The sequence below is a fragment of the Parambassis ranga genome, chromosome 16 (assembly GCF_900634625.1).
Source record: "Parambassis ranga chromosome 16, fParRan2.1, whole genome shotgun sequence".
Taxonomy (NCBI): domain Eukaryota; kingdom Metazoa; phylum Chordata; class Actinopteri; family Ambassidae; genus Parambassis; species Parambassis ranga.
Window position 1 is genome coordinate 20,646,256 of NC_041036.1, and position 19,378 is coordinate 20,665,633.

Here is a 19,378-nt window from a genome sequence, read left to right on the forward strand (position 1 = left end):
GACCTGAATCCAATCGAGAATCTGTGGAAAGATCTGAAAACTGCTGTTCACAAACGCTCTCCATCCAACCTCACTGAGCTCGAGCTGTTTTGCAAGGAGGAATGGGCAAAAATTCCAGTTTCTCGATGTGCAAGACTGATAGAGACATACCCAAAGCGACTTACAGCTGTAATCGCAGCAAAAGGTGGCGCTACAAAGTATTAACTTAAGGGGGCTGAATAATTTTGCACGCCCAATTTTTCTGTTTTTTATTTGTTAAAAAAGTTTGAAATATCCAATAAATTTCGTTCCACTTCATGATTGTGTCCCACTTGTTGTTGATTCTTCACAAAAACTTACAGTTTTATATCTTTATGTTTGAAGCCTGAAATGTGGCAAAAGGTCACAAAGTTCAAGGGGGCCAAATACTTTCGCAAGGCACTGTAGCTTCTCTTATCTGCTGTTGCAGATACAGATTATGAAATAATCGGCATCAGAATTGAATTCAGAACAAAGACTTGCACAGACATGTGGAGGTTTTATGTAAAAAAAAAAGAGGACAGTAATGAAATATTTTTTTTATCAGCTCGTCTGCACACTTTTAGTCATCATTTCTCATCTTCTTCATCCTTTTTATCTTGATGTATGGGAATATTTTTAACTGCAGTCCACATCAAAGACCATCCTCAGACTCATGGATCAACTTGGTGAAAGTTCTTAATGAAGACCCTCAACCTTAAAGAGGATTTGTCATTTAGATAGAGAGCAAAGTACCACAGAGCCGGCACCACACTAGTAAATGTAACTGTCAGCCACTGATAGTAGGTGATGGGTGTTCGAGAGTGTGCTAAAGCAGGAAATATGAAACGTAGTATCAGACAACAATTTGCTTAATTTGACCTTAACATACATAACATAACAAACATTATGCCTAAAACATGTAACGGTACAGAAAAGTCAGTAAACGGATGATCAAAGTTAGTTCTTAACTGATGAGTTGGTAGCAGTGTAATACAAAAAAAAAATACAGTTAGTTTATAGTCTAGAAATGAAATGCTTTGTTTTTTTATTTTGTTAGAAAATAAATCTACTTTATCAAAAACACAGGAAGAATATGCATCCTGGCAGACACAGACTTTATCAAATGTAGTATTTAGCCTATATTTTTCTGATGGAGACCAAACCAGAGCTAAGTGAGTTTGTCAAGCTGTCTTTCATTTCTGATAGTGTATATGATGTTCTTGTGTAGTTTGTGTTTTGTGATAGGATTTTTTTAGATTCAATCTTATGCCAATAGCTAATACACCAAGCTAACTCAAGCCACCCAAGCCACCTTGGTGCAAGGCCAAATTGGAGGACAAATATTATATATATTACATAATAAAGGACAAATTAGCTTTGTATCATGCTCGGTGTGCTGTGTGTCTGTGGTGCACTGTCAAATAATGACACCTCTGAGTGCGCTAGTGTAGTATCGCTTGGTAGCACAAATCAACAGAACAGCGGCTCAGCCATTTGCACGTCCTCTTTCCACCAAGGTGCTTTTTGCAAAGCACAGTTCAACAGGGCCACATGGATCAGGCTTCGTGAATGTGGCTTAAAGATCTTGAATAATAACACTTTGCAGACATACAACATAACGTTTATGTGGTTTACTGTTTGAACATTGCATCTGAAGTTTCCTCAGGTTTGAAAATTGGTTGTTCTTATCTGTCCTTATCTTTCTGCTGCATACCCAAAGTAGTACTACACTAAAGTGTCCATTATTTGAACAATGCTTGTACACCATCTTAGCAGTTAGCCTAAGGGATTAGTAAAAAGATAAGACACAGCGTTGTATTTTTAAGGATTTTTTGCCAAGTTTATAGTAATAATGCTCACTGCAGCTGAACCAAATATGGCCAAAGATTTCTGTTGAAATCAAAATGTTAGCATTTAACTTTGACTGTAGCAGTCCACTCAGTGCAGTGTTGAGCTCTGAAATGACTCTTTTCTGTCCTTGCAGTGGTTTATAGTTGTCAATCCTCTGTGGCTTCTTGGCTCTTAAAGCCATGTCTAAACTTAAATAAACACTTCTTCACTGTAGGTAGTTATCTTTCAAGATCAATTAAGCCTAAACCATATGTTTTCTATAACTATTTCACAATTATTTTCTGTTATTTTAATGAGCAAATGATGCTCTGGATTTATTTCTCTGTTTAGTCCCTGTGTAGAATCTGGCCAAGTAGTGGCAACAAATGTGAATGTAAAACTGACATGGTGGACATATGTTATCTGGCCGCCTTGTCATTTTTTTTGCCAAAGTCCAAATTAAATGGAAAGATCAGGACCTGAAAGTGCTGGTTCCTTGAGCAAAAAAGCTTTTACAGTTCTTGGCTGTGTCTCGCCCTTCGACTTGAATTTGCAGCGTAATGAAATTTCACTTGGCTTATATATGATTGCTGTTCCCGTCTTTTGCATATGGCAGAATTGACTGCCAATTCAAAAAATATAAAGGAGCCCAGAAGTTTCCTGTTTTTTTCTTTACTCACTCCCATTTGTTCTAATAAGTTTCTGACTACAGTTGATGGAAATAAGCCACTCAGTCATGTGCTCCTGAAGCATCTGACTGTATATTTTTTTCTCTAATCATAGAGTGATTCATGGCAGGAAAGCAGGTGGGTGTACTCTCATGCTAAATGATTGAAGAAGTGGCTGAAACAGAAACCAGAAGGCTTTTGACCTTTGAGCAGCGCAGTCGATCAGTCACTCGACCTCAGATGCGTTAGGACCCTGACAGTGTAGCACCTGCCTCAGATTTTATCTTTCAGGCTCGATATATTAGCCGAATGTTTTAACATCGGGGTATCTCTGTGTCTTACAGGAGTTGGCTGTGGTCCCAGATCTGAAAGGAGACAACGCCAGGTATCTGTTCAAGGAGTGGAACTTCATCCATGTTTCTGTAAGCTCACATTTTAAACAACCTGGCTGTTCTGAGAAGTAAAAACATGCCAGTGGAAATAGTCACGATCACCTCTGGCCAGGCACAAACCTCTCTGCTTGATTCCCTCTTGTCTCCAGGGCAGTCGTTCTCCTCTGACAGAAGTTGAAGCTGTTCTTGTGGCTTTACAGGAAGAAAATCGAGCTCTTCTCCACCCGGTAGTTGTCATATGGGTGAGTTCACACAAGGATCCAAAAACACTGCTTATAGACATGGAAGTACGTATAAAACACACAAAGAGACAGTTCACACCACACATACATACATCAAGATTGTTTTCCTTGTGAATTGGCTGCACCTTTAGAGAAATCAGTCAGTGAGATTTCTGCCTTTTCTCCAATATAATGAAAGTAAACTTCACTCGGCTGGACCTCAAAGAGGTGAAAAATTACACTAGCATGACCCTTTACTCATTTGAATGTAGAAAATACACATTCTAAAAAAAAAAGTCAGCACCTGGATTTAACTGAGCAAATAGCCTCCCATTGTATAATTACTGAAGTGATTAATATGTTTCAGCTGCCAACACATTATTTAACCGATTCCATCAGTAACTTCTTATTTCTGATGTAACTGTGTGTGTGTAGACATATTCTGCAGCCGTGCGAAATAAAATCACCCACATTAAAAGGAGACTGAATCTACTACTGTTGAGCTAAAACCTGAAAGTATAGTGGTGAACCATTGTCTTCTACCAAGAAATGTGGTTAAACACAATCTTAAACAATCAGTGAAATCAATCTGTCGGAGAAAGTCAACAGTAGTACTCAATGTTTTATTGTCAAAGTAAGAGCATTTCCACATGCACAGTGTGTAGAGGGCTCGAATGGTTGGGGCTAAACAGCTGTGTAGCTTTAAGAAAACCACTTATCAGTAAAGCTAATTGGAAAAAGGCAGTCTGCGTGGGAAGAACGTCATGTGATCTGATGAGTCTAGATTTCTCCTGTTCCAGAGTGATGGCTGCATCAGGGTCTGAAGACAGGCTGATGAAGTGATGCTCCTGTCATGCTTAGTCCCTACTGTAGGGGCAGTGGTATTATCAGTCTGTTTTCAGCACTGTTATATAAGGTGAGCTGAGCGCTTGAACAAACTAAATAAGCACGATGTTCCATGAATGTTTTTTTTATTCCCTGACTCCACAGCAAAATTTAAAGAGTATTCATCAGGCTTAGGGTTATGATCATTTTGACCCTTGGACTGGCCACCATAATGTCCAGAACTGAACCCCACTTAGGGATCTTTGAGATGAGTTTAACAAATCCAAAGATCAATGCCATGCTTGTGCTGAAGGAAAAGTCCTAGGATTCATCATTTGGATCCCACAGATATCCACGCTTTCTGGTAATCCATCGGATAATTGTCGACTTATTCAAGATTCTCTGAGATCAAGCCATGTTTACTGTGGCTTGAAAGCAACCTGACATTTTGCATATTAAAAACTGCCCTTCGCTTTCCAAAGTGGTGAATGTTTCCATTCCTGTTGTCATCTGAACGACATATTTGTAAACCAGTGAAGAAGAAAGAATCCGTAGATGTTGGCAGTTACGGGAACACAGCACAGCAGTCCTGGCGTGCAGTTACAGGAAGAAAACAAACTCTTAGATCGATAAAATCCAATCTTAACTTTTAAACTCCTTTATTTCAAACTTTGCACCTGAAAAAGCTGCACTAAAATCCAGCCCACCACCAACAGAACCTGTGAAAACCTGCTTTGGACTTGTGTGTTTTACCAGGAAAACAAAAGCAGCTCTTTACATCGAGTATGACTCGATTAAACCTCTCCTGTGGCTTGTGTTAGGTTTGCGGGCTGCTGTAAGTCAAGCTTTATTACAGGATCACCTTGTGTCTGTCACATTAGGACAAAAGCATCTGTTTAAATTTCATCACACACACTTTAAAAGGCAAATAAATGAAAACTCAGCTCAATGTCTGTGTAGATGTCCATTGCATTAATGATTAATGGCTCTTTGTCAGATGCTTGTCTGAGTGGTCAGGTCTTTAGGCAGATATTCTAGTTAAGAAAGGAGGAGAAATCACTTCATTCCAAATGATACTTTTTGACTGCAGGAACTTAAGGCTGCCTCATGGTTCCATAATCATTCACAGGAACTGTCCCTTAATCAAACTCAGTTTTTGTTTTTCTATCCTAATAGTCAATAGCTTTTGTTCACCTTGTTCACCATCTCTTTAACCAGTCAGTGTCAACTCTAGCAGTTTCTAGATATCTTTCCCCCTGAATAAATGTGCAGAATTGGGTTTAACCAAAGGGACCTACTGTTTTTACCTTCGGAACTTTCACTGTCAGGTATTTTTGGGGAGAAAACACCGTACGAGCGCACCGTAGTTAATCATTTTTTCACGTGAGAAATGCTATGTATGGTCTGTGAGTGTATGAACTTATTGAAATGTCTGTCTCACGTGCGACACTTGAGTGCCCTGGTGGTGTTAAACTTAGTTTTTAGATGTGTGTAGGAAGCTTGTAGAGGTGAGCGCCTGGAGTGGCAGAGCAACCTGTGCCTCCTTAAATCTCTCTGTAGCATGCAGACTACTCCGTATCCTTTCCCTCAATTTGGATAAACTTTTTTTCTTGCTCATTTATGACATCTGTTTCAGATTCAGTTTATTCAAGGAGCGCGCAATACACAGCAAGCTAAACCTTTATGTTTCTGCTTGTAAAAATGTCACCTGTAGTCCACCTCCGCCTCCAGTATGTCACGGGGCTCTGTAGCTGTTTGGAAACCCTAAACCTCTCTGGAGAGCGCCTCAGCTCAACTTTGCTTACTGCTAGCCCCGCTTCAAACTCTGACGGATGCCACTACCACAGCAACGTTGACCTGAGATCTCACAGAGAGGAAAACCAAAACAAACTGATCAAATCCACAAGAAACATTTCAATGTTTGTCAGAGGCCTGTTTATCCTTTTTAAATTTGGGAAATGTATCTTTTCACAGAACCGCGCTCAAAGCAACAGCAGGTAATGAGAAAGAAATAAACCTGCAGGGGCCAATATCCATGACATAGCAGGGCCCATTTACTACAGATGTCAAGCAGTGTTTTTTCCACTGAGGCCCCAGCTCACTGAAAAACGATTGAAACACATTCTGGTTAGAGTCAGGGGTAAACAAATGGCAGCACTTTTGTGAGAAGAAGAGATGTAAGTTAAGATATAAGGTAAAGGGAAGGTAAAAATTCATATAACAATTGATTTATTGAAACATGATGCCACCCGGTCGATACCTGCCTCACATTAAGCAGTAAATTTAACCTCCGATCTATAAAAGTAAAGTAAAATTACCTAGCAACATATTTTTATATCTTACTCAAATAAGAAATTCAAGCAATTGTCTGAAAAGAAGACAATAAAAATGCACATAAAGATTTGGCAATGGCCAGTGACACATATTAAAGTGACCTTGTCCTTAGAGTTAACTGCCTCTTGAAAACATAAAACAGTCCAAGGAGCAGGTCACACGGCGTTAACCTCTTCCTCCATGCCTAACCTGATTTCATGGTCATCTTTAAATGCCAGTCTGGGAAGTTGTGTCTACGACAAACATGAAGCAGCCCCTGGGTGTTTGGGTTTGCCTTTCTTTGTTTGTCTGTCCCCTGTTATTAGATCGGGGTGGTTGAAGTGTAGGTGGTAACCTTGTGATGGTGGCGGAAGCCTCAAGGGCGGAGAAACGGACCAGATGATGATGGTCACTTTAAGACGGTCTGTGGAGTTATGGCCCTGAGGACAGAACAGCATGCTATCGATTTCACTACCTTTCTTCTCTGCGATTGATGTCTGTCCGTATTAACGTCAACACAACAAATACTTATTTTCTGAATGAACATCTGAGATCACTTAACATCAAGATCACGCAACACCTCAACATTATATTTAGTACATGGTTTGGTCTCTGTTGAACCTTCTTACATGTTTTACTCTTTAATTATAGAATAAACCGACTAAATGATAATCATTTCTTTAGTTTCTGAAGTTTTTCAAATCTGTAAACTTAATTTCATATTACGATTTCAATAGGGCCTTCGCACCAAGTGTTCTTTGTCATACTATCAGATCAACACATTGCCAAAAAGAAAACACAACAAATTGCCAATGAAGAGGCATGTTAGTGTTAGAGAGCAGTGTAAAACACCACAGACACTTGTTGCTGTCCTCACACCTAAAAATGTTGATTCTTTTCCTATCTGATTTCATAACTTGAAGTGTGAGTTTGTGAGCTCATAGATCTGACTGGAATTTACTGTCTTATAGTTTAATTGTAGTCTTACTTCAGCACCCATGTGGTTTGGTGTAAGAGAAGTGTGATGTGTAAAAGTTAAAATCACAGCATGCTTCTTTTCTTTACATTTCATCAAAGACTAAAGTCCTGGAGACCTGGAGATATTAGCCATGTCATCCAATCATTTTTTTATGTCTTGAATGAGCTCACATACTCTAAGGAGTTTGAAGTGTGTGGTCCTGTGCAGAAAACCAGCAAAGGGAAGGTGTAGAAAAAAAAAACAGGCACCTGTTAATGTGCTGAATAATGCATCTTTAAGTTGAACTTAAGCTGACGACAGCAGAGATTTGATTGATGTTTGAGTAATGTGTAATAATTGCACATTTAGCGCTGACACTTTTGAAAGGATTCAGCCGACTGTCCCGTCTCACTGCCACAGTTGTTAAGGATGGATGACAGAATAATTGCGATGAATAAATCTAAGTTAAAGTTTCTGTCAGCAGTTCAGTTTATGGAAATCCACTGGTGTAGAAGACAGTAACCTGAACCAGTGAATCTGGATTATACTGCACTAATTGAAGAAAATAAACCCCAGAGGGCCCTAATTCAGATTTACAGCTGAATTAGAGAGTCATTAAATCCTCAGACAGGACTGTGTATCAACCAGAACTCTGTTTACTCCCAACACTGCAGGTCTCACGCTTCCCTCATCTTCCCTGAACGCAGCCTTAAATAAACAGGCCTATTGAGTTGCAACATGTTTAAACGGCTGCTTGAACAATGTGCTGTAATTGCTCCAAAAAGGGGGCATAATTGCCTTTTTGGAAAAAGAGATCCTCCCTATTGGCAAGTGTTTTCTGATGGGTCTCTGTGGCCTTTGTTTTGATAGGTGCGTTTAAGCAGCACAGATGAGCTGTCCATCAGCGGAAGGGTGGCAGAGCCAGCGGCAATCACGGATCTGGCTTCGAGAGCCAAGATCCGAAATATTCTCCTCTACGGCATCCAGCTTCATCAGTCAAAAGTAAGATCTTTGTCTTTTCTTCATCGTCTCCATTATTTTCTTCCTAAAGTGAGCTCAGAGTTCCTGAGGAATGCACGTTTAAAGAGAGGCCAAGCAAAACATGATGGGAAGTGTCTTTGTTCCAATGTCTTGTCAGGTGCTTTTCTTTTCTCCTTCAGGCAAGGTTCACCCATCTTTCTGTGATAGTGTGCTCACACCCACTCATTTGTGTGCAAGTGGGAAAACCTGTGTGCCCAGTAGTGTGATTAAGAGGACATGATATCATTTTGGAGTTGTTGAACTGAATGCCGGAGGGATGAAAAGGCTGGAGAGGTGCGTTAGGTCTGAAGCACCATGCAGCTCAGTCTGTAGGCTAAACATTGGAATCCGATACAGAGTCTTTCAGATGTGCACTGGAAGCATTAGGGTGGATGTGGTTGACCTGAAATCCATAACTGACTGCTCAGTAATTAGAGGGATTATATAAGGTGGAGTTACAGTGAAAAAATGATACCAAAGCCGTCAAATCAAATCACGGATTTTAGGGCCAGATGTGCAGGGCAAACCTAAGACAAATGATGAATATTCATGGTGTTGTTGGCTTTAAATATGACAGGCGTCATGATTTATGCCTGTGACTGACTGCAGTAGTGTGACAAATGAGGTTTCTTGGCAAGCAGCATCACTTCACAAATCAGTGGTAAAAGCCTCTGCGCCTCGGGCAACGATGCTTGAGCAGGTCGGATTTATTCGCTCCTGCAAAGAGAAAACAAACATAAACCGTGAATGATGAGCAGAAGGAGGCCATGGTTTGGACTGTGGTCAGCGAGGCTGCTTGCGGTCGCGTCCGGCTTTGACGTCACGGCGGCGTCTAATTAGAACGAGGTGCTTTCTCTATAGCGAGGCATGCGATGCGCCGCTGCAACACATGTGAGTTTGATTCTCCTATCGGATGTTGCACATCATAGCTTTGCTCCGAATTATGGAGACTAATGCTGTTAATTAGTCATCCTGTTCAACTCCTCCGAGAGAACAGAGGAAAGGGGAAGGGAGTGGACGGAGATAATGCATGTTTCACCATGATAAAATGCTTATCGTTATGAGATAGTGGAACAACAGAATACAGCCTCCAATAAATCACTGTTAGCTTTTTGTTATAATGAGGATAATTCTTCCCAGATGGCCTTATTCATACTTGTCAAAATGTCTGCCAGCACTTCCTCTGTCAGGCCTACAGTATGAATATTGCTCGTGAACATAAGTAATAAAAAAAGATCTGACAGCATTAGTAAAGGTACACATTTTTATATTTTTATGATGCATTAAAACTGTGAATCTGAGATGTTGCTGCGTTTTACTGATATCCCATTTGGGGATCATTGCCATGAAATTTAGCATTTTTAGCATCTAGAGAATTTGGTCACACGAAGGCTGACATGTTGTGTTTCCCCCTGTGTGACAAAGCAGTCTGGATTACATTTACTGTTCCTTGCAAAGAAAGGTCAGGTTTTCCCTGTTTGGACGTCTCACAGCATCTTTGTAAAGGAAGCCAGTGCAGAATGAAAACATGCTGCCGTCCAGACTTTTATACATACAGCATGTTTATTTCACACATTTCACACATTTCACACATTGTATACATATTTTCTTCTTTGCTATTTCTATATGCTTGTTATAGCACAAGTGCATACACTCCACAGACTTCAGCCCTTGTGTTTTATAATCCTCGGGGAAGAATGTAATGTGACTATGCATGCAGGTGGGGGTCCATAAGTTTCACTTTATGTTGCCCATATTGGCAATGTGATCAGCAATGGGTCTTTAAACTGCCTAAAATGCAGGTATCTACATGTTTTTTTATTGTAATATACTGCTAACATTTTAGGGTCTCCATCTTTTCCTGGAAAACCTGGAATTTTATAGTTTCCTGCCGAGAAAACTCATGGAAATTGAGAAATGTCTGACCGCATGGGCTAACCTTCCACATATATCAATACATTTGGGCCACTGATAAACCTGACACCTTCCTTGGACCACTTTTGATCGGTACTGACCACTTGGAACACCCCAAAAGAGCTGCAGTTTTAGAGATGCTCTCACCCGGTTATTTTAGGTATCACAATTTGCAACAAACTACCTCAGATCCCTCTGCTGCCCATTTAGTCTGCTTCTCATCAAATATAAGGACAAAAATGTTTGCTTGCTTCCAAATATATTCCACCCACTCAGGTGTTATTAACTTCACCTGTGGCTGATTGGTGTATGTTAAAAGAGTCCCACCAGGCATGGCATATGTACTGTGTCTGTGAGTGGATTTCAATTATTTAAGACCCTGAGGCAAAAGCTTTGAAATTTAGAAGTAGTCTGACCGTAATTGTATAGTATTGTACACTAATTATTTTAGTTTTAAAAGAGGTAGTGACTTGGAAGCTGTTGCAGGATCTTTTACTGTAAAGAAAAATTAAAACAAACCTATTCTCAAATGAAGGAAGCAGGAAGTTGTGACAACAAATAGTTCCTTTTGAGGCAGGATAACAACGCAGCAACACCGGGGCCTTAGAAATCTGTGTGGAAGTGTCAAAAGCTGCCTCTGGGATCTGATCTCCCCACAGACCTCTATGTTAAAATGTCCAACTATACAAAAGATATGAACATGTTTCTACAGTTTGTTTTGTTCTCTAGTGGTCCGCTCCCTTCAGTCTGACATAACTGGAAATAGAATCACTTACTGATGCTGACATGAGATGCTGAATTAAAACTAAAATAAATAAAAAGGTGGGTGAATATTGAGAGAAACCTGCATCAGTTAAGGCCAGAACTTAAAGAATAATTGCAGTTAGAGAACATGTATTTTCTGGCCTTCTGACCAGGATATGAACTAAGCCACGGCAATGACAACAATAAACATTACAAATAATGTAGTTTGATATTGTTGAACACCTTAAGAAGTGTAGAGAAGAACTGGTAGATTAATCCTTGATACCTTACGTTTGACTTTGGTATGACATCAGTACTCTGTGAATGTTGACACAGACCATTGTTAAACCTCCCTGAATGATTTCATCCTCTCCTCTGACATGACACGGTGGTTGTCAGTGCACTGATCATTAAAGTGGCCCTTGCTCTTTATGTGTTACTCTGAGGAAATATTGGACCCACCCACCTGTTTGGAAAAGAAAAGCTACTTGACTAATTGAATATTTAACCTTTGACAGTTAAACTGCATGAGCACACTGGGACTGTGTTGGCTGAGGAAACAGTCCTCACCACTGACCTTTAATGATGTCTTTCTGGATAAAAGAACAGGGTTTTTCCCTAATGAGGTTTCACCCAGGAACACCCAGCTGCTGAGGGACAACACATCCAGCAGTGCATTAGTATGCGTGGCATCTTGCTTCATCAAGAGGAGACAGTGAAATCGAGTCACAGGCAATGAGCAGCAGTCCCTCTGAAAGGATGTCAGATCAAAGGACCTTTCTAGAGTCCTTTTCCGTTTCTGTTGTTGCCTCTCTGAAGATGCCTACAAGCCAAACATCAGGTGCAACAATGTGTGAAAACCTCAAACCGGTCTAAAGATGTTGGCTGAGAACACTCAGACACCAGATCCTCTTTAACTGACACGTTGTTGTGATGGTATACGCTATCAGTATCTGCTGTGGCGATAGGAAGTGTCACTGGATCCCTTCTCGCACAGGGTCCTGGCGACTTGTCATCTGCTGAAAAGGGACTTGTCACAGTGATATATGGGTGTTGTAATCCCCGCAGTGAGAGCCCTGATGTTTACCCAACCCCATATTTCCTCCTCCTCAAAGAGCCCGGACCGGCAACCCTAAACCTGAGAAGAGATTAAGCCAGCCGGGAAGAAAAGAGAGAGCGAGAGAGAAAGGAGAAAAGGGAGGGGAGGGAGGAGGAAGAGGAGAGGACTCTATACACCTATTCTCCTCTACCTGTTTAGATCTTGGTCTGAAAGGCAGACAGGTGAAACCGTACACGGCCCAGTGAAGCTCTTGCTGTGACACCCGTGGAGTTGTACCCTTGCCGGGGTCAAGGAAGATCAGGGAGGGGGTGTGGCCTCTGTGGTTTCAGCACACTCCACACTTTTTCTCAGGCTAAATCCAACAAATCTCCTACCAGCTTTTGGGTCCCCAGGGAAATGTGAAGGCTCAGATGATGATCAATAGGATACTAAAAAAACTCATATGAATCCAAAAGTCAGTAATCCACTCTAATCCAGTAATTCAGATCCTTGACCAGCAATAGACTTTAGGAACTGCTGTGGTTTGTTTCATGTCCCAGGAACTGGTTTACAACCAGGCTAGCCACTGATAGCACCCCAAGGTGCTAACATGCTTACAGTGAAGATGCTTAGACTGCATTCTCCTCACATTGAACATTGGAATTGGAAGTGTGGTGTCACTTGGCAACATGACAGTGTTTAAATTAAAGTTTTACTGTATGTTTTTTAATTTTTCACACTCAAATTAAAAACCAATTGGATAAGTTCAAACTTTGAGCTGCAGTGCATCTTGCAAATGTTTTCACAAAGTTTTCCTTCAATGCATGAAAAAGATATTTTCAGTTGACATGTCCAAACCTGGACAAACCATGATTAGAAATAATCTTGACAACCAGGTTTTACCGCAGTGTTCCATAACTAGAATTTGCTTGTTAACTTTTCAAAAGAAATTACACACTCCTTAAAAAATTTCTAAATGAAGCGTTAAGGGGAAATGATCTTACCAGAGGTCTTTGTCTGCACTTATTCACACAGGCAGCTTATCCTGGAGGTCCAACAAGGTAGATGAGTGAAAGTCTGTGTGACACCTATTCAAGTCAAGAGTGATCAAGGATGGCTGCTGCAGTCTCGGCACACTCCCAAGTTTTCTCTTCAGAATTTCAGCTAATGATGACCAGTGTTATAGTTTCTGTGTTGGAACCTTAAACAGCACAGTTTTAAGTTCGTAAAATAAGAAGTTTTCTCCATGCGCAAGGCCTAAAATTACATTTAGTTGTCTATTTGGCTCATCTGTCTCAATATACAGCAAAGGCAGACATTTGAAGCGAGGAGCACAAAAACATAAATGTAAGATATGTTAATCAAAACATTGCAGAAACCAGGACAGATAAGAAATGACGTGGCGTTACACAAAGCTGTTTTTGGTTGTGATACAGCAACGTCTCTCAGGAAGATTTGGCAAGCATTCAGTATCCACCCTGACCCTTTATATACACTCCTTTTCCCCTGTTGTTTGCCTAAGTAGTTCTCTGTCTTATGACAATTATGTCTTTACACTTTATCTAAGATCCCCCTGGAAAACATGGATGAGAACAGTTGGCTTCCTGGGTGGAATCCTGACATGTCCATACAGACAGAAGCCCGAGGATCACTCCCTCCTTAGTGATGTATTTGTAGAGTGTTTGGGTCGGGGCCTTGGGAGAGACTTGTACTGCATTGACATGTGCAGGATATCAAGCTTGATCTTCCATGCCGAGAGTGCTCCAGATGTGTGTCGGTATGTGTGAAACTTGACCGCCGGAGTTTGGCTGGAGGACTTACACATACCAAAGTGATGTTTACTCAGCTTTGATTTCTTAGATTAAAAAGACCTGCAAACAGTCTGCTTGGGCTGATGTTACTCTATTCAGGCTCTTGCAGAAAACTGGGAAATGACACACCAAGAATTTGTGTTCCAAACAGACACAATGTTCTCGTGAAAGATTAATGCAAGCCAGTTCCTCACAATTAGTTTGTAAACATTCAATCACACAGCGAAGGCAAAACATGCGTGTGTGTTTGTTTTGCCACTTGGGTTTTTTTTTGCCCCTTCTGACCACCCACAGTAGTCCTGTTTTGAGTTTCCTTCCAGTTATGTTAAGGGGGAAGCACAGCTCTGCAGGGATTATGCTTTCATTTAACAGGCCTCATCAAAGATTGTTTTTGTGCCACTCACCTTCCTGCTCTTTATTTTGAAGGGACCTCTCCGTACACATGCTTTTCTATGTTTGGGTGGGGTGGAAAAAAGCTGCAGATTAGCACATTGTACTCATAGAACAACCATATATCAAACAGTTTTTGCTAAGGCTTGTGAGTTATTTGCTCCTATAAAGTAGACATTTCTTAGAAAGCACCCAATTCCAGACCTGCCAACACGTACGCATTTCTCATACTGTGCATGATTTGACCTTTAAGTGCACTTGTACCATTCACTGCTCTCCCGGCACGCAATTTGTTGCATCTGCATTTCACTGCATTCAGTTTCTACGTATTCTATGAAGTTGATTCTGCCACTGAGCCACAGATATCTATATAAATGTTGATTAATGAAGGATTATTTCTCTTACTTTTTCTGGGGGGGGGGTGCGCTGCAGTGGGAGAGCTGTATGAGGACTACACACACGTTTCTCATGAAGTCTAAAAAGTTTGTTTTTATTCTTGCCACCTCTGGAACACAAACAGATTTCTTTCTTCTCTGGAGTATGTAACGAGCTCTACAGAGAACTTTTATTTTACATTTTTACAGCAAGGGGACAGCATCCACCTCTCCCTTCTAGCCAAATGCTGGCACTACTGTTTGCCTAGCTTAGCCTAGTGTAGTCAATGGAGTTCAGTCTGTCCACCTAGCATGTCATGAGCAACAGTGACAGGAGCTCTCCATCCGCTGGTGGGAGTGTGCACACCTGTATGTGCACATGTGTCTTCATGTGTGTTTGTGTGCGCACATTGGTAAATTGTTTGAATTGTAAACAACCATGGAGAGACAAAAATGACATGGTGCCATGCAAATAGGATAAATAACATAAGGCTGTTTAGTTTGTTTAATAAAAGAACAAGGTAAAGGAGGGTAGTACTAAAATTTCCTCGAGGCTGGCAGGTCTGCAGTTCGTGTCCTTGCTGCTTCTGATGAGTGAATACCTTCAGAAATATTGCGGCTGTGTGCTGTTGTGGCTTAAATTTACATGGAATAGCTCTCATTTGATATACAGCCTACAAACATTTTGCCAATAAACTTTTTCAGGATTACTTTGTACTCAGCCTAAATATGTTACATATTAAATTCGACCAAACTCACAGTTGCTGTGAGGAATGGCTAGTGCATCTATTTTAAAGTGAAAAAGGATGATAGAATGGAAAAGTGAAGAGAAAAGTTGGTGCTGCAGGCAGTGAAGAATGCACTGGATGCATTGCTACTAATATCCGAACAGAGGCATTAAAATCAATTTCAGCCTGCTGCCTTTGGTTATTTTTTTCTCTTTCTTTTGGGGATCATACATTTTGTATCCAGCACTCCATTCTTCATGTGTGGCCCAATGCTTTCCCGTATCCTTACAAATGTTTGTCATCAACATGTAACTGGCTGCTGCAGCAGCTTCACTAGCTGTCCCTGCCCAGTACCAGACAGGAAGAGCTAATAATCCGTTATTTAGTTAACTTTTTTAAATTAATATATCATTTGAATAAAAGCTGGATCTGTGCTGTTCTTGTATGTGTTTGGTCAGGCTCTATGGATCCTGCGGGTTTGTCACTGCTGTTCTGTGTGTGTGTGTGTGTGTCAGAGAACTCAATGAGTGAGATGCCAGACAGGTCAGCCTTTATGTCACTGAAGTATTTGCATTATCTTTACCTTGCAGGAATAAAGGACAAGAAGATTACAGTGAATATACCTGGAGGATATGTATGTCAGTGCGTATGAGGACATGTCTTGAGAAGCCTGTATACTTTGTAGTAGTTGAGCCATTAGCCCTAATTGGATTGGACTGCAAAAACTGCCTGTCATCATGAGAAAGGTGTTGATATTCTCATTGTTTGGAAGCGACCATTGTGAATCAAAGTGCGCTGTGTGCTTTACATGGAGCTTTGTGGCTGGCATGGTTCCATGATCTGATGATGTTAGCACTTACATCCATATGTTACAATTTGACTATTTATCTTGAACATAACCATATGTTGAATCTAGATGATGTAATTAGTGATGTGTCATTTTTCATGAGGATGTTTTGAAAAAATAACATTTTTTATGACACACTGTGATAGGAATAGCCTGCTGCATCTATCAGTGCTGTCATTATTAGGCTGCAGAGTTCAGTTTTAAGGGTGTTAAAGTGTTCAGAGGTAACACAGGTGTGCTGTAATGCATTACTTTTTTTAGTTGGTAACACAACAATGTGGTAAATTGCTTTCACATATAATGCTACTCTAGCCCTGCTGGCAAGCAGTATGCGGTGGCCTTGTCCTCCTACCTAGTCTTTTGCTTGTAGCCCTATTAGTCCACCATTAGATAATAAAGTTTGCAACAAGTATACAAGAAAAAAAACAAAGTGGTATTTGAGGTGCTCTAGGCCACACATTTCACACCACCCTTTCGCTGAGATATTGTTTCTTTATAGACATTGTAGAAGAAAGGTGGACAATGTGTGCATATGGAATGAAGCTTTTACATCTTGCTTTATCTGTTTTAGAAGCTTGTTGCTCTGTCTGCCTGCTCTAGCTGCTGTGAGTCGGTGCTGCACCTACTTTCTCAGACTTCTTGGCCTATGATCTTGACTTGCCACAATATATTGGAAAAGTGCTGTAAACAGGGCCGAAGCAAGGTTCTTGGGATTTTTTTACTCTCCAACAGCTGAAATGTTCATTTGGAAGGTGATTAAGTGAAAACGGCCCGTGACTTCTGTGGAAATCCTGAGTGGACATTTATGAAGTTATGAATAATTATATTTCAAGGTGGGACTTTCTCATGAAGTGTTCATGTAAAAATGACTTCTTGTAGCAGCCCTTTTTTTGTTCTCACCTCTGTCAAGCCAACTTTATCCTTCTGCTGTTTAGTCTGCAGCACACCGGTATTTTGACAGCGGTACAAAAACACAGTGTTGCACCTCTGTTTGTATGTTTGGCTTACGGCCGACTGCGATTACTATCGCATGCTTGTATTAGGGATGGAAGTGAGGGCACTAAGCCTTGGCCAGGACGCATGCTGCTGAAAACCCAGGTAGTAATAAATGTCTTGTTTTGTAAAATATTCCTGCACCTGCAGCTGACCTCAGATGCCCCATGATACAGAGTGTATTTGGCTTCCCCTAGGTTTCGGTAAGTGATACAGTGTGATAAGTAAATGAGGCATCTGCAGAGTGCTTTGTAGGATTTGGTATGTCCCAGTTCATAAATCCCACCCATGCCTTCATGCTTTCATACCGCCTCAACTAAGGAGCCATTGTTCCGGGCACTGTTTTGAGGTATGTCTTTCGGTGAGATGAATTCAAACAAAGTCATCTCTCAGCAGAGCTTGTTGAAAAAGTTCTCATCCAGTGGAAACACAGACCCCCTCAGTGTTCCATTCTTTTAGCAGGGTTTGCCTTCTCTGAAGAGGGTACACAGAAAGAGAAGTCGTACATTAGGCATGACTAACAAACTGCTTTGTTTGCCCGATGGATGCCCCTAGACAGGATATTTTGGAAACCAGTGTTGAAAGAGCTTTACCAGCGTACCGTGAAAGAGTTGTGTGGCAGCAGTTGTTCTCTCAAAGCAGTTATCAATACAAAAGTTTGCCTTCTTTTTTTTTCTTTTTGAAAGCTGCGAGCCGCTTCCTCAGACTTTCCAAAAGGCTAACGGGAGCGGCACAAAAGCAGGGTGGGATGCTGCAGATTTCATTCATTTTCCTACATTACAATCCTTTCAGATGAAGTGAGGCAGAGTGGGAATGACACAGATATATCTAAAATACAGACATTCAGGCAACAACACTAAATACCTCAGCAAAATTCAATAAAACACGTTCCTTGGAGACGCTTTGTCTGTACAGAGTACGAAATAATGCTTATGTCGCTGTCATCTCTGTCAGCCTGAGCTCTTAGTCTCTCAGCTCGGATCCAAGCGGCTTTCATATTTATGGCTGAACTCTCAGTGCACGTCTGATGTACAGTGTTGAAGTTTGTATAGACCCAAAGCTCGACAGAAAATACTCTCTTCTCTGTAGACTTTGGATGTGCATAAAGTAAAACTGAAGTCACTGTTCAGCTTAGATTTCATCTCAACAGATCACTGATACATCTTTTGTTCATTATAGATTGAATTGTCCTCAAAAAGCACAACACTATATCAAAAGTATGATCATTTGACACATCGCTGTGAACGACCTCTACAGTGATGTCACAGCTTGAAAATACTAACATGTCTTTTTTTTCCTTATCCTCTTCTTTTCTTTTCTACCCTTTTTCTGTCTTCTCTCATTTTGTTGTTCTTTCTTAAACCCATTTAGATAAGGAAAATCTAAAGATAACACAGTTACAAACAGAAACATTTCAGCAGAAACACCTAACACTAACTCTCAAGCACAGTGGTGGAGGGATGTTTGGGGGTTGTTTTGGACACCGTGCAGTCATTGAGTGGACCATGAACCAGATTTAGTATACCAGAGAAAGTTATATGTTGTTGTTCATCTGAAGTTGTATTAGAAAGACCCACTATGATCAGATGATTTTGTTCTGTGTTTTTAACACAAATAATGTGATGGAGAAAACATCTGGTTTGCTGTAGTTACCGCACAGCATCTTCTGTCAACTCACCAAAATCTGTATAAACTGAGAGAAAACGAAAAAGGTACAAAATTAAGTGAAAACATTTTGTTCCATTACAATATCAGGAGTTCTCTATTCTTAGATTTCTACTCAGAACCTCACATACCGGTGCTCTGTGCATTCGTTTACCTTTAGTTATACACTGTTATTCAATCATCTGGTATTCCTAACGGCTCATAACAACAGCCAAATTTTCCGACTTAGTCTGGAATGCTATCTGTTATATTTTCTCTTTCCATTTTGCCAGTGAGAGTAATTACACAAATATTTGTTGTGTTATTACATTTACTTTGCAACTGATTATTGTTTTCAGAAGAGCCAAAGACTTTCATCCAAATAATCTGGGTTTTGTTAAACAAAACAAAACATGGGATTCAAGCAGTGCTGAAGTATTTAAGTGTGTGCTATTAAGAGATTTTCTTTGCTGTTAATGCCTGTTTATTTCCTTGTTTCAGTCACATTGATCTGCCAGAAGCCTAGTCATTATAAACTCAATCCAGTCCAAACCCACCAAATTCATCAAGCTGATTTGTTGTTACTCAAGCACAATCATTAAATCTTGATTTTTCCAGACACCAAGCCTCTTAATAAGTTGATAAAAACAACATATTAGATGTTAAG

The 19,378-nt window shown here is 40.5% G+C and overlaps 1 protein-coding gene across 1 annotated transcript in view; it reads left to right on the forward strand.

Annotated features, from left to right (window-relative positions):
- The window catches only part of crppa (CDP-L-ribitol pyrophosphorylase A), a 43,785-nt gene that overhangs the window by 15,908 nt on the left and 8,499 nt on the right, over nucleotides 1-19,378 (forward strand). Inside the window, exons 7-9 of the mRNA XM_028426396.1 lie at nucleotides 2,843-2,920; nucleotides 3,040-3,132; nucleotides 8,078-8,209. Of these exons, the coding sequence (XP_028282197.1) occupies nucleotides 2,843-2,920; nucleotides 3,040-3,132; nucleotides 8,078-8,209 (303 nt within the window). The remainder of the gene's footprint in view (nucleotides 1-2,842; nucleotides 2,921-3,039; nucleotides 3,133-8,077; nucleotides 8,210-19,378) is intronic.